We start from the raw sequence: 15891 nt of genomic DNA, 5'->3' as shown, positions 1-15891 counted from the left end.
AATTGGGAGAGGTTGATGGTATAAAACATTGTGAGAAACGGCTCCCTCTCTGTCCTTACTCTATGCTCTGAAGTAATGTAGTTTTCAAGAAAGAAGTAATTTTCCACGAATTTGATTTCGAGACCTCAGATTTAGAATTTGAGGTCTCGAAATCAAGCATCGGAAAGCACAACACTTCCCGGACAGGGGTGTTTTTTCTTTCATTATTATCTCGCAACTTCGACGACTGATTGAGCTCAAATTTTCACAGGTTTGTTATTTTATGCATATGTTGAGGAATACCAAGTGAAAAGACTGATCTTTGACAATTACCAATAGTGTCCAGTGTCTTTAATTGCTACACTACATATAAATAACATTGAGATAACTGCTGTATCAGTAGTTTTCATAATATGGACACCATGTAGACCCACGATTGTGGCTGTGCACAAAGTAAAACTACACAAGATGACATATCAGCTACTCTTAAACCATAATACATGGCATGTTTATAACATGTTTGTTCCCCCATCACAATGCAAAGCGAAACTTCCAAATTTCTCACGGGTGAAGTATACTTGGGTATTTTTGCAGGAAAATTTGCGACAGTCAACATTCTTGACTCGAGATAATAGTGAAATGGTCCTTGTCTGGTCGCTACTAAGAAATATTTATTTGAAGGGAGGCATCTGTTGTGAAGTCCATAAACATACATTTATCCATTGTGAAAATGCATTGTCATTGCCCCTTGATAAACAAACTTTTAAACGCAGAATCGAGAATATGCAACTGAAAAAAAAAAGGTTCCTTGTCTGCCCTTTATAGTAAGATTTAGATCACAGGCATGGTACTTCATGGAGGCAACAAAGTGGTGCCCTTGAAATGCTCCTCATATATGGTGCTCTTTACCAAGGAGAAAATGCCTTGGTGCCCTTGCCCTTTCAAAAATGAAGCATACAAGCCTGAGATCATCTGTGACAGTTATTTTAGACTGAGGTTTTAATAAGACAACAATTGTTACAAATCTTCAAGATCGACCAGAAAAGGCTTGCCTCTAATACCAAGCTCTTCATGATTAAAAATTCCAACTTCAACTTCTTCAAAAATTAGATGTGGAGATAAAGTTGAATTTTTCTGACGATTCCTTTTTAGGATGCAATGAATCAGTTTGCTTGACTTTGATTTTCCGGACGCGTGGATAACTGACCGTCAAGCAGATCTCATACTTTGTGATCGTTGAATGCGCAAAGCTCGTAGTGGATAACTGGGGCTATATGTAAGTCCCGGGTGGGGTTTCTTTATCCGGTTTGGTTTTCCTTAAATATTTTTTTTTATGGACATTGGACTAGATCGATACAACAGTATGGCTAGCTGTCTTATAGTTAAAGCATTGTGTATTGTTGGTAACTTAATAATATAAACACCATACTTAAAGCGGGTTGTAATAAAATATAGACTTAAAAAAAAAAGGTGGCATACATGCATATTAAATGTTCACGTCACCATGTATGAATAGTGTGTAAGGCAAAATGTTCTTTCCCTTCATGGTTCCAAAGTTTGATCCAAAATATATGTCATAGTTGCTGTCTAAAACCCTAGTCACTTGTTTCTGTGCCTATGTTTGTAATTGTATTCATTTACCTTGCAGAAGTGGTATACTATAATAGCTTGGACTATGTTACCTCCACTGGTCTTGTTTAATTATGTTAATCATTTTTACTGAGCTTAAAACGCCACTGGTATTCAGTCATTTTGCATTTGGGCACATGCACCCTTTATATATAATTATCTTTGCTTGATCTTTTGCCGTTTAAGAATAAACCTTAGGTATTGACGTCATACAGGCACCATCTCCAAGGTAAAATGATGATGGAACAATTTAAAGGACCGTGGACGGGGGAAGTAACATGCCTGGAATTTAAGCTTTGAGCATGTTGAGAGGGCAAGGCCTTTTTCATTTTATAAAGGGCACTTCCATTGGAAATTCTTAAAATCTATGGAAACTTTTAGAAGGGGCACCAAGGCAAAGACCAGGGGCAACAGAAGCCATGGCCTCCGTGGCTTGCCTGTAATTCCAGGGCTGTAGTAAGTGGGTAACCTTCCTGTAGACCTGTACGTGATGGGTACTGTAGTGACGTCAAGTCCGTTAAGGTTTATTTTATTGATCAAGTTTAACTGCACAACTATGGAGGGAAAGATAGAAGCCATGACTTAACATTCAAAGTGGTTTATCTCTAACTATAAAAGCCATTTTTCCTTTTTTTTTATTGTAATAAATGAAACAAAATGTGAATGTGTCGAGGAAAACAAAAAAACTGAATGTGACATTCTGTACAAATTGTAAAATTTTATATTCTGAGGAAACTGTTCGCAGTGGTGTATGACCTCTGCGTCTTGTTGCAGTTTTCTTGTGTACATAGTAACGTATTTTTTCCCCCGTGGACGAAGGAATTTAGAAGTGGAAGAATTAAAATTATACTCAATATGAGAATTGACATACTGGGTGATACCTAATGATAATATTGTGTTGTGTCAACTTTATTTTGGTCTTGCTGGAAACCAAACGAACGTGCAGTCAACACGCAGCCTACTGCAAAGCGCTTCTTTTTACGTGCTACATATGCATGGCCGTTGGAGTTATGCAGGTGAAATTAGTTTTGATGTTCTATTTTGAGCTAAGTCCTCGTCAAATCCATTGTGCAGAGTCATTGGAAGTTTTCAAGAAACATCTAAAAACTTTCCTGTTCAGTAGTGCCTTTCCCATTATTTGCGCCTTTATTTATTTGTTTCGCTTAATGTTTTGTTGTGCTAGTTGTAATAAGCTGTGGTAACCAGCTTTAGAGCACTCTATAAATTCCCACTAAAATTGCAAAAAAAAGTTTAATGGCTAAATTCCCAATATTATTGCAAAAAATAGTTAATGGCTAGATTCCCACTATTGCAAAAGAAATAGTTAATTGCTAAACTCCCACTAAAATAGTTAAAGCCATTGGACACTTTCGGTAAACAGTATTGTCCAAGGCCCACACTTATATATAAAATAACAAACCTGTGAAAATTTAGGCTCAATCGGTCATCGGAGTCGGGAGAAAAAAAACGGGAAAACCCACCCTTGTTTCCGCACGTTTCGCCGTGTCATGACATGCGTTTACTATAAATCCATAATTTTCATAGTCGAGAATTGATAATTAATGTTTCTCAAAAAGTTGAGCATTTCATGGAATAATATTTCAAGAGAAATCTTTTACCACTACCTTCTGTAAACCCTGTAAGTAGTTTGTAAATCTTTGAACTTTTTTTTTTCTGTACTGAAAGTGTCCAATGGCTTGAATGACTAAATTCTCAATATTATTGAAAACAAAATAGTTAATGGCCAAATTCCCACAATTATTGCCCCGAAAATAGTTATTGGCTAAATTCCCGCACAATTATTGCAAAAAACAGTTATAGGCTAAAATCCCACTTTTATTGCCAAAAAAATAGTTAATTGCTAAATTCCCAATAATATTGCAAACAAATAGTTGATGGCTGAATTCACACAATTATTGCCCCCGAAAAATAGTTATTGGCTAAATTCCCACTATTGTTGAAAAAAATTGTTAATGGCTAAATTCCAACAATTATTGCAAAAAAAAAAAAGGTTAATTGCTAAGTTCCCACTATTATTGCAAAAAAATGTAGTGGCTAAATTCTCAATAATATTGCAAACACATAGTTGATGGCTGAATTCCCACAATTATTGCCCAAAAAATAGTTTTGGCTAAATTCCCACTATTGTTCAAAAAAATGGTTAACGGCTAAATTCCCACTATTGTTGCAAACAAAAATAGTTAATGGCTAAATTCCCATTTTATTGCAAAAAAAATAGTTATGGGCTTAATTGTCACTATTATTGTAAAGAAACAGTTAAGGGCTAAATTCCCACTAATAGTTACCAGCCAAAGCTCAACGAGTCAAACAGAGTCAAACAAAGACTTACACGTAGACAGAACAAATCTTCACTACCATCTCAAGTTATATATTTATTGCAACTCACTGCTAGTATAGAACTACAGAAGCTTTATCTTATAACTCGCTTTACACTAAATTACTGTAATTCTAGTTTTAACCCACCACAAATTTAAACGCTACACGATATATTAGCTTGGCATGAAGAACGAAATTCCTCGGCGGATAAAAGACAAATTGCACGAGAGACAAACACCATTTTCGAAAAATGATTAATCAAAGCAAGCTTCGTCCATTAATCCATCCCTCTTTAAAATGGAGAAAGAGTTATTGAACTTGAACTGGGGAAAATCACCGCTTATTGACCATTTATAAATGACCATTTATCTAAGATGGCTTCGTTTGGTAGTCATTGGTGTATTTTTGTAAGACAAATAATGAGAAGTTGAATGAAAGTGTCTGTGGTGTTATGACATGCTGTTTTTAATTGTTTTTTTCATTGTTTGATGTAATGGGAGCCAATTCAATCTAGTAACTTTCACAAATAGGTCGAGATGTTTTTTTTCTCCTTTTTTTAGCAAATAATTTGCTTGTTTTTTTTTTCTGCTGCTTGCTTAACAGCTTATGAAGCAAAACTCAAAAGGTGTTAAATTAGCAACACCCTTCACCTCAAGTTGTTTTCAAATTAATTTTGACATGGCAATAGAGGGCATTAATGTTATATAAAATCACAGACAAGATAATATTTCTTAAACCTCCAACTAAAAACTAACAAATCCTGGTAAAGCAATTAAAAGCAATTAAATAAAACAATAGCTTTAAAGTAACCCTTTTATTTTAGCAGCCAAATGCTCGTTAAAATACAAAAACCACCCACAGCTTGTGTTGAAAGATTGTCACACCATTTCAACACACATCAATTCTACCATTTTAACAAGCTATATACTACAATTAAATTATGGAAAAATAACCAAGTACAATAAAACAAAAAAGCAAAAAATTTAGCACTTGGTTAAGCACTCAGGTTAATTTTAGAACATTTCCTTACGACAGCAAATTAACTAGAATTATTGTCCTCAATTTTAATTTTTTTTTTTCAAAGTGTGTAATGCCACTGAAGTTGTACATCTTTAACAATATTTTGATCGTTACCAAAAGAAACACAGATCCTGAATAGAAACACAGATCCTAAAGTTCTAAACGAAACAATTGCACAAAGAAAACAAAAAGAATGTTGACAGTACAGTAACAAGTCCATCACATAAAGTAAATTGTAAAAAAGAAAACACATAATCTGCCAGAGTAGAAAATAGGCTGAATATTATTTAGTTATATTTGACCATGATTTTTAATACTTCACTATCATATACAATGGGGTATTAGCTCACTAAACACCGAGTTCTAATATTCAGCCATACATAGTATTTCTTATAATTGCATTAACACACATATATCTCTAAATGTTAAACATTTCAGATACTTCTTAAATATATTTTATCATTTTCCATAATTATAGAATCGGATTTTGTTTATACTGTGGATCTTTAAACACAATTTGTGTTTTCCACTACAAGACTTAGGTTCAACAACTAACTGTTTTCAGGAAGTAGTATACTTGTTTTCATTTTGAAAATGTAAAAACAGAAACGGAAATAAATTCCAGTTCACATTTTTTCTCTTAAAATAACAAAAAATAACTACTCATTTTATCACTTACACTGAGTCATTTTGATTACAATTAACATCAACAAGAAAAGAAAAAACTTCATAGTTTGTTTCTAAACCGAAGATATCACAAGCAATATATTCCACATAAAATATATCCTTTAAAATGTCTTGAGACTTTCATGAAGTAAAAATATAGAAACACCAAATCTTCAAAGGCATTCAGAACTCTTTCATAGACGCTTCCTGTCTTCAGTTATACCACACCTGGGTCAAAGAGCTTCAAAGAGCTGCTTAAGCAGAAAATATTCCTCGACACGTTTCTGCTGAGCAGGATACCAGTACATGTTAGTTTGGCTGGTAACCTTAGTCTGGTAAGCGAAATTTTGTCATGCTGAGCAACTTTTTAAGCAGCTCTATGAAATTGGGCCCTGGAAATCCTGTCATTGTCACAAAACAGAATGAAATAACAAACTCAGAGGATATGTTAAAATAGACAAGAGGAATATCAAAACTATGCCAGCTATCCGTCGCCTCGCATAGTTTGAACAGTGGAAGTGTTTCACAGTGACACAGTAACGTCAAGTCATACTTATTACAAGACAGGAGTTGAAACCAACAGTTCTTTTCAGAACCACCTCAACTCGTTAGAGATAGTCATTACATGGTGTTATCGCAAACCTTTCCATGTCGTATTTCCACCATGCAAAGTTTAAAATCCTACTTCTTACAAGACAGCACAGGAACCAGTTCATGTCAAACGAAGCAAGTTACAGCCAACCAATTGCAGGCAATCTCCAAGAAGAAAAGGCATCCACATTTCAATGTTCACCTGTTTTTCTTTGGGATTGTAAGACATTGTTTAAGAAATGACTATGTATTACTAAAGTAGTCCTGTAGCATGCACTGCAGTTGGTTGCCTCCGAGTTGTAAAAGGTTCCCTCATGCGACACGGCTCTTACACCGAACAGAAAAATTATTTAAAAACGGAAGAAAATTAGAAAAGAAATTGCGTAGATTTCTGTAAAATAAAAAGTAAAATATAAACTAATTCTCTAATTCTAAGTGATGTATCCTAAAGTACGACTCTAATACCTCAGTAGGTACAAATTATATGAAAATTGTGTTAACTAACTCCTCCTTAAAGGAACAAAATCAATTTCAAAATTATGATCAGTTTGAGTTTCTTCAATCATTTCAGATTGATTTGCACCTTAAAAGTCAACAGATCCTACTCAAAAGAAGGCATGTTCAAACTCTAATGAAGTAGATATTTGTTATGACTTGATCTATAGTCTGTCTCCATGGAAATCGAATAATGTCTAGTATTAACTACATCAATACATTTTAAAGTATTTTTTGGAGTATTGTCTACATCAATACAGACATGAACGCACATCACTATTCACTAAACCTACTGCAGTCATTGCCATATATATATATATATACTTTATATATTAAACTACATGTAGAGTAAGAATCCACTTCACTGGTTGGCCGTCCTTCCGCTTTCTTTCCTTTCTCAGCTCTTCCAACGGCAAGGTTTCCGTCTCTTCAGAAGTTCCTCTTGAATCTTCCTGGGATGAATCACTCTGTGAGTTTCAGTGCCTTTGCCATGGCCTCGGTTACCTTGACAACAAAAAGCTGTCAACAAACGAAAGGTTGATGAATTTTTGAGGATTTAAATAATAAAGACCTGCCCTATTTTCTTTGTTCAACCAAAAATTATTAAAAATTTCCCTTGATGTTGATTACTTGATGTTTAAAAAAAAAGTCGCATTCCCTTAAGGTGATCTCGCTACTGCTGCTTCCCAGGTAGTATCATATACCCTGGACCGCCAGCATTAGGGCTAGATAGCTCAGTGGTAGAGCTCTGAAACGCTAATCTGAAGGTCGCAGGTTCAAGGCCTCCTCTAGTTTGTTTTTTGGTTGTTCAACCCGTTGATTTTTGAATCATTTTGGGTTAAACAAAGAAAAACTTACTGCAACTGGAACTCATGATTTGGAGACAACAGTACATTTTCAGTGCAACTTTACCACTTTCAAGAAAACGAAGGTCAATTGAAAATATGGAAATCATGATAATCCGGACAATAGCAAGTCTGGAAATCAAATTGCCCTTACCTCAGCTTCTTTCCTGCTGGTGACCTGGACCATCTTGCCATGTCCTGACTTCCCTTTAAGGAGACCAAGACCAAACCCTTTCTTCTTCCCTTTCTCAGCGTCCTCCTACAAAATAAAAAATAAATAAAAAATATCACGTCAAGGTGAGTGATTCATTGGTAATCAACTGTTCACAGACTATAGTGAGGGTAAAGCGCTCGCCTCTCACCAAGGTGACCCGGATCGATTCCCGGTCGGGGCCATATGTGAGTTGAGTTGTGCGTTGGTTCTCTGCTGTGCCACGAGGGTTTTCCAGACTATCCGGTTTTCCTCCCTCAGGAAAAATCAAACACTTTCGATCTTGGCTGTGCTCCGTGGTCATAATGGGTTGATGTGGCTGGCAGCTGAATGCGCCCTTGCATGCCTGCTTCTCGAACATGTTGTAGCCGCGTCCTTCGCAATTCAGCTCTTAGCTGCGAGTAAGGACGATTAGCCCCCCAAATTATTATAGTGGCCTGCACCGGTATGACTGTAGCAATTCAAATATCTTTGGGGGATTTCTTATCAAAAAAGGCATTTCAGACAAAATAATCTTGCAGGAGGTTTACTACCATTACAATCTTTATAAGGAGTAAGCTTTCTTATGGAAAAAAAAACCTAATTTGTATTTGTACACACAGGTTCTTGCCTATACACACCATCTATTAATGTAGGAGTCCTATATGGATAATTATAAGACGCTTCACAGCTTCGTTTCCTAAATAATCGTTCCCCACCCATTTGTCCAAATGAGGCAAGGATGCGGTGTCACAGTGGTTTTGAAAATACAATGAGAATGAAGTCACATTCTCCTAAAGACGAGCAGAGTAGACTGTTCAAAACGGCGAGACCAAACCGGCTCTTTTCAGAGCCACCACTCCTTTACTCATGGTTGTACCCGCAAGTTTACTATTCATATTTTTATGTATAGTTACTCTTATTCTCCACACCATGCAAAGTTTCAAACACCATTTACCTTCGACATGATTTGTAGACCCTTCTCAGTCAAAACTGGTGGATCTTTAAGGTCTTTGTAGGGATACTGGAAGTCAACGTTCCAATGACCCAACACCTCTCCCTTGCTGGATAGGATGATACGCCTACAACAAGACAAGATAGGGGTTCAAATTACTAGATAATATAGCACAATACCTCAATGGAACTGTAGCTTTCAAACAAAGATCATCAGGTGAGGTTTGTAAATCTCTTTTGAGTAGCGTTATAATTATTGAGGGGTTGGGATATTATTTTCAAATCCTTCTTAGGAGAAACGTTATTCCAAATCATTGGTCAAGCTACACTAAATGCTTTTCGACCAAAAAATTTGCTTGCACAGCAAACATTCAAGTGAGTGCTGTCAAGTGTGGACCGAAGAAAACGTGGATGAGTGTTATATGGAAAGAAATCGAGGAGTAGATTTGAACTGACTCTAGCTACCGGGTAATCTCAATAGTCTTGGTAAGACACTGCTCGAAAATTACACAGGTCGTGGGTTCGAATCCCACCCGGGTAATATGCCTGTGATTTTGTTCACAGAACTCTGGAAAGTACTGATTATACAGTGCTAACACACATCGGTGTATATGGGTAAAACCAAAATTAATAAGAGTAGTTTTGTTCAAGCATTCAGAAACAAAAAGTGCAAGTTCAAAATGAATCCGTTCTCTAGTCAATAGTCAATGAAGTTGTCCGTCCGAGTGATCGGGGACAATGAGATAAAAGCGGATTAATATTACCTGTCAGTAGCTACCAGATAATGTTTCTTATCTGCCGTAAGCATCATATGCGCGACATAGTCCTCCGTCAGGGCGTACTTGCCCTTGTCGATAAGATGGAATAGATTCAAGCCTTCAGCTTCGTACTTCTCATAGGGTCTGACGATACCATCAAGATGGAGGAATCGAGGAAGACGTAGACGAGCTATGTCCTCACTCATGTCTGTCACCCTAGTGATGTCAAAGAATGGAGGTTAGTTAAGATGAAATAGATTCAAACATTCAGCTTCGTACTTCTGATAGGGTCTGACGATGCCATCAAGATGGAGGAATCGAGGCAGACGTAGACGAGCTATGTCCTCACTCATGTCTGTCACCCTAGTGATGGTAAAGGATGGAGGTTAGTTAAGATGGAATAGATTCAAGCCTTCAGCTTTGTATTTCTCATAGGGTCCGACGAGCTAGCTATGTCCTCACTCATGTCTGTCGCCCTAGTTATGGTAAGGAATGGAGGTTAGTACAGAGAAATGCTGAAGATTTGGAGTTCTTTTATGAAAGGTAGTGTCATTGATTGGTAAAAATCCCCAACATTTATGACCATAAAAACACTGAAAGCTGTTGATAGTATGAACTGTTTCGAGAAAGAATTCCCTTTGAGGTAAATATGGTTTGGACAATTATTCATCGATAGTCATTTGAATCTGGGAAACGTTTCATGCATGAATCATTTATCAGAATTCAGAGAGTTGGTGTCCGGTCGCAAATGCTGAAGTAAATGCCAAGACTGGGACTTGAAACCACACTCTGCAGATCAAAAACACGGTGCACTTAATCACTCCGGCACAACATGCAGATGCTGATGATACGCCACAACACATAAAGTATTACTAACCTGCGAATGCCTTCAAACGTACTGCTAGCAAAGTCAATGACACCACCAGTAGGTTTAGCAACGACACCAGCGAGTCCCTTCCCTACACCCTTGAAGAAACCCTTGGCACCTTCTTTCTTAGCTCCTTGGAAGGGATTCTTCACCACACCTGTTACTCCATCCACAAAACCCTGAAATCATAGCCAACAAAATGAATTAACAAAACTTCAAATCGATATTTCAAAGTCACACTTCCGGGGGTTATGACATGATCAAGCAAGGCATTCTGGGCGAGATCATACACCACTGGGAATGAGGTTGTAGAAACCTGCCATAACGGGTCCCTTTCCACCCCTTGCTAGACCTTCTTGGAAGGTTGCTGGTTTCTGATTGACCCTTATCCCCACCCTAACCTACCATAACGAGTCCCTTTCCACCCCTTGCTAGGCCTTCTTGGAAGGTTGCTGGTTTCTGATTGATTGCTTGTTGTCTCTTCCTCTTGTATTCTTCATCCATAGTCAGAGCTGCTAGTCCCTTTCCTAGGGTACCGGTGATACGAGACACAGCGCCTGCTGCTCCACCTGTCACAAGATAATCATTAAAATGATAATAATAACTAGTTCTTCTTTAGCACATTTTTCAATAACGTATCGATAAGCTAAATATGAGAATCTTTGTCGCGTTTCCTTTGTAAGTCGGGGTTTCTTTATTTATTGTAAATCTTCAGACACAAGTGCAGACATACATTAAACATTTTCCGGGCCAAGACAAAAGTTTAAAAAAACGTCATCACAGATGTGTCAGACTCATTGTGGCAAAGAAAAATGACTACTCGAGATGCTCCAAAAGTATTAACAAATTATTTTGTGGGTGGGCCTGGCATTAATATTTGTTTTCATACTGGCCAGAAGTTAAGAATCATTGTCACAAAAATGAGGAGTACTTTTTATTTTGAACAATCATTTTAGCATTTCCTCTATAGAAACAGCCAAAATGAACTTAAACTATCCGCTGTACTTTGATTATTTTGATGAATTTGTTCTTACCGACTGCATGTCCAAACAAGCTCCTCATGCCCAGGGCAACACCCTCAGCAAACTCCTCTGGTCCTTGGACAATCCCCTAGAAACAACATCAATTAGTCAATTAAACAAAATCAGAAATAGCAATATGTTAAAACCAAATATTTCAGCTCTTCAAAGCAGTATTCTGGGCCAAATGGTGATGATTTTGCAGATTTTGAAATTTTTTAATGAGATTTTGACATAAGATAAGATAAAAACTTAATTATGCCAGATGGGTTAAACTGATAAAAAAAAGAATGACAAAAATGAATGAATGTGGCACTGTTTAAAGCTAGGGTGATCATTTCATTTGTTGACTATGTAATGCTGATTTATGGGGGAAATTATCAAAAATGGTACATTAAAAGTCAAAATTCAGCTGAATGATGAGCCTACTGGTTGAGAAAACAACATACATGTAAAACTGACATGCTATTTTCATCAAGAACTTCAAATTAATCCACGCCTAGTGAGGTGACAGCAAGTACCAACCGCATGTTTGGCCGTAAAAAAATACAAATCATACTGTTCAGTATATGTGAGGCTTTTGAATACTACAATCGTGGCCATATGTCGTTGGGCCCCCTACCCCCCTTTCAATGTTGGTTCCAATTGCCGGTCTTCTTCTGCGGTACAGTCAACATCTTGAACAAGGGGGGCGGGGGGAGACACTGTTTATTGTCCACGGGAAGTGGACAGAGAATGGTTTTATATAACATTGGGAATGGGTGGCCCAAGCATTTTGGCCGGGATTGTAGGTGGCAGCAGACTTACCAGGTAAATTTTCACTGTATCCACTGAGCAAGCGTATATTACAAGACTAATGGATTTACCTGGTAAGTCTGCTGCCACCTAGTGTCCCAAAAAGTAACGACTGTTTTTACCTGGTACGGCTCGTAGAAGAAATCTACCACACCAGTCTGCACACCACGCACAAAGCCGAATGGGTTACCAATGACATCCAAACCGAGTACCAGTACATACAGCTGCTTAATGGCCTGATTGGTGTAGTGATAAATAATCTCAGATGTGATCTGTTGCTGTGAATAGAATTGATGCTCTCGCTCAAAGAAGCCAAGCCTAAACAGGAGAGAAAATATTTGATATTGAAAGCATGAAAATAGCCCATATCTAAAAATCAGGGATTTGAAGAGTTTTTTAATTACTTAAAAAAAGCCCCTCAAAAAAAAAAATATATATATATAAAAACTTGTATCAAAACTTTATGTTGATTGAAATACAGATAGCAAGTGGTTATTGAAACTGTTTTGTTCCGGGAAAATGTAAGTGTTGCTGGAGAAACTTATTACTTTATTATTTCTCTTAAAGTTATAACAATAAAAAGTAGAATCTGTCAATAACTGTTGATTTGAAAACTATGAATGTAAACTAAATTTACCTTAATCATTCACAACATAAAGAGGGGCTACAACGTCAAACTGAGTTCTTTCTGATGCACTCATTATGCACTCAAACTGCGTCAACCATCGTATATGTGATAGTGTAAAAACAGTTTGTTTTGTAATCAGTTTCTTGAATGTGATGATCTTGATACTCTCGGTCGCCTACTCAGATCGTTTTGACAATCCTTTTTTTTCATACTTTGTCAAGATGGTCTTGGGGTCGTCCGAGAGTGTCAGGGTTATCCTGTTCCTTTATTTACGTGTTAATATCCCTTATACTGTATATTTGATGTAATTTTTATAAATCTTTTTATCTTCTCCATTTTTGGAGGTTTTATAAATAAAAATAAATAAAATAAACTATGGTTAACTGCCGTAAAGCCAGGGATCACACCCAATTTATCGCACAATGTTGGAAGCCGCAGCCAGGGGATCACCTTATTAAGGGGATGCGATTTTTTAAATATAAATATCATGTAACTATCCACAAGGGAAACTGACTCGGTAAATTTTAAATCACAAATTGTTTAAAACTCACCAAGTCAGTTTCTTTAATTGAGGTTAGAGACTTAATTGTTTAAATTTTCATAAGGACTCTATTTAATCAGAAAATTAGTGGATCACAAAACTAAATTTGACCCTGGAGCTCCTCTTTATTTGAAAGTTTCTTACTTGAAGACGACGTCATCAACATTGGTAAGAGTGACTCCAACACTCTGCAGGATCAATCTGACAGCGTTCTGTTGCACTGATGCCTTCTGTGGGACTTTACTCAAATCACTATCTTCACCACCGGTGTCGGACAGAGAGAAGCTCACATGGGTCTGTACAGATAAAAACATATCAATTATGATCATTATTTTAATATATTTCTGGTAATGACACCCCCATATTTTTGCTACTGAAACCAAAAATTCCATCAAAATGTTGAATATGCATCGTAACACTCAACCATTTAGCCCAACCAGTTGACTATCCCAAAAGTTGCCCACTTTTTACAAGAGCAACTTTTGAATATTTCAAAGAGAAAAAATAAGACAGTCAGGGTTGGCCATGTTGTTTGCCAAGGCCATAGGGCAGTAGCCATTGTGGATTGGGAGGCCAGTGGGATGCCATAATTCTGTGGGCCGACCAAAGCTTGGGCAGACTACATTCAAGAAAGGTCAGGTTGTGGTACCACCGAACTTAAAGCAGCAGCACTGGACAGACGGGCTGTGGTGGAAGAGGTAACATTGATTTTAACGCAGTATAATTTGAGGAGGAGACCATGGGCAAATGCCTAATGTGAGAGAGCGAGAGAAAAAGTATGTTTGAGTTTGACTGGAGGAAACATTTGACCTACCTTGAGGGGTGAGAGATGGAAGTTATCAAAGAAGTTAACGTCTCCAGCTAGAGCCACTTTAACTGCTTCACTCTCCTTGTAGGTGGTGGTACATACCTTCAAGTCATCTTCCATCCACTTCAACTACATGGTAGAAAATAATTGTAACTTTAATTGATATTATGTCATTGCTTTAAAAAAAAAATCACTTTATTAACTATTTGTTTGAAACTTTATTTCATCACGTTGAGACCAACTGAACCAAAAGGTTATTTTTCAAAGTGTTGTGAGAACATTACATAAAAGAAGAAAATGGAGTATAAATACAAAACAACAACAAATTTAGTGCTCAAGATTGATATAAAATCAGCTGGGGCTAAGCTGTTAGATTTGTTCTAACTTGTAATGGTTTTGGGTTTTATTTTACAAAAAGGTATGGGAATAAAAATGGTGAACCTGTCTTAAATGGCAGTTAAAACCTTGCAGGGTTGTGGCTGTGTGATAAAAAACTAAGCCAAAAGCTCGGTCCTTTATCGTATGGCCACAATTTTACTGGTTTTAAATGGCCATTAAAGACTTTGCCAGAGCTCCTTTATTCTTTTTTTGTTTAAAAGCCATCATCACATCACAAAGTTATTCCCAATACTTAAGTTTGGGGTTCACCTAGAGTACACTTTTATACAAACGAGAGCCAGAAACATTAAGCACTCTGACTGATTTCTAAAAGCAAGACTTATCAAAGAAGAAACAAATTCCGTGGTAACATTTTACAAAGAAAACAAAGACAGAGGTTTAAATTTGAACAAACCTCCATGCCAGTAGCTTCAGCCCCAGAAGCAAAGAGTCCCGCCAGATTTATGATAAATCCGATATCCACCTTAGCGGCCATTTCTTGAATCAGAAGGCGTAGATATTTAATCTGATTGACTTTACTGTGTTCAGAATATCTCATCATTAAACTGAACTCGATCATTGGCTTGGGAGCTGTGGGAAACAAGAACAACGAGTTGAAACATTTGATATTTCTACATTTTTTTTTCTGAAGAAGTTTTTATGCTTTTGTTACTTTCATGCTATAGCCGAGAATAATTGTTATGCACAAGCCCTGGGATCACTTTCATACAACTTGGGGAGGTAGTGCTTTCTGCACTACCGGCCAGGCTTCGGACTGATGATACCCAAGCCTACATGTACATCCGTATGGACTGTAAAAGGGGTAACCCTGTTTCAGCCCTAGGAGTAGGTGGCAACGGCCTCTGGAAAAAAATAATTGTAGCCCACACCTTGAAGTGGCCTTCAGGCCCTGAGTGTCTGGCAACTTGCATTAAAAAAAAAAAAAAAAAAAAAAACCCTGCTTAAGCACATATGTAGCCAAGCACAAAACATTCCTGCTAAGCAGCATAGGGTTACCAGCCTAAATCCGATCTCACTTGCACAACCTGTGACTGGTATTCTGCTTATTTTTGCTTAGTATAAATCTGTTGAGCAATATTTTCTGCAACAGCAGCTCCGTGAAATTGGGCCCTGGTGTTTCTAATCAGAAGAGTGAGAGTTTGAATTTGAGGTTTGGATATACATGTAATACGCCTGTCTTTTATGACAATCCCTAACCCTGATAACAAATTTTCTCAACAAAAAAGAAATTTAAAAATGTTATGATTGATATCGGGGAAAAACAACACAAGACCTTCTCCCTCATTACTCCCCAGTTACAGTAGTTTTGTCCCTGCCTTTCACCACTCTGGACCCTGGTTCGAACCCCACCTCAGTCCGGAGTCCATGT

The 15891-nt window shown here is 37.2% G+C and overlaps 1 protein-coding gene across 6 annotated transcripts in view; it reads right to left on the bottom strand.

Annotated features, from left to right (window-relative positions):
- Positions 1-3971: 3971 nt before the first annotated feature.
- Positions 3972-15891, bottom strand: part of LOC117287865 (vacuolar protein sorting-associated protein 13C-like) — a 92239-nt gene continuing 80319 nt past the window's right edge. For 5 of the 6 annotated variants that reach the window (XM_033768428.1, XM_033768427.1, XM_033768426.1 and 2 more), the window contains 11 exons: positions 14917-15092; positions 14130-14252; positions 13460-13611; positions 12269-12464; positions 11367-11442; positions 10738-10901; positions 10342-10511; positions 9471-9680; positions 8711-8834; positions 7717-7821; positions 3972-7236 (listed from right to left, as the gene is read on the bottom strand). In XM_033768428.1, the coding sequence (XP_033624319.1) occupies positions 7180-7236; positions 7717-7821; positions 8711-8834; positions 9471-9680; positions 10342-10511; positions 10738-10901; positions 11367-11442; positions 12269-12464; positions 13460-13611; positions 14130-14252; positions 14917-15092 (1553 nt within the window). In that variant the 3' untranslated portion in view covers positions 3972-7179. The other variant, XM_033768430.1, reaches the window with a different exon arrangement.

The sequence above is a fragment of the Asterias rubens genome, chromosome 3, assembly GCF_902459465.1.
Source record: "Asterias rubens chromosome 3, eAstRub1.3, whole genome shotgun sequence".
NCBI classification, from domain to species: domain Eukaryota; kingdom Metazoa; phylum Echinodermata; class Asteroidea; order Forcipulatida; family Asteriidae; genus Asterias; species Asterias rubens.
Note: the sequence above shows the minus strand (reverse complement) of the source record. Positions and strands in the feature narration are given on the sequence as shown.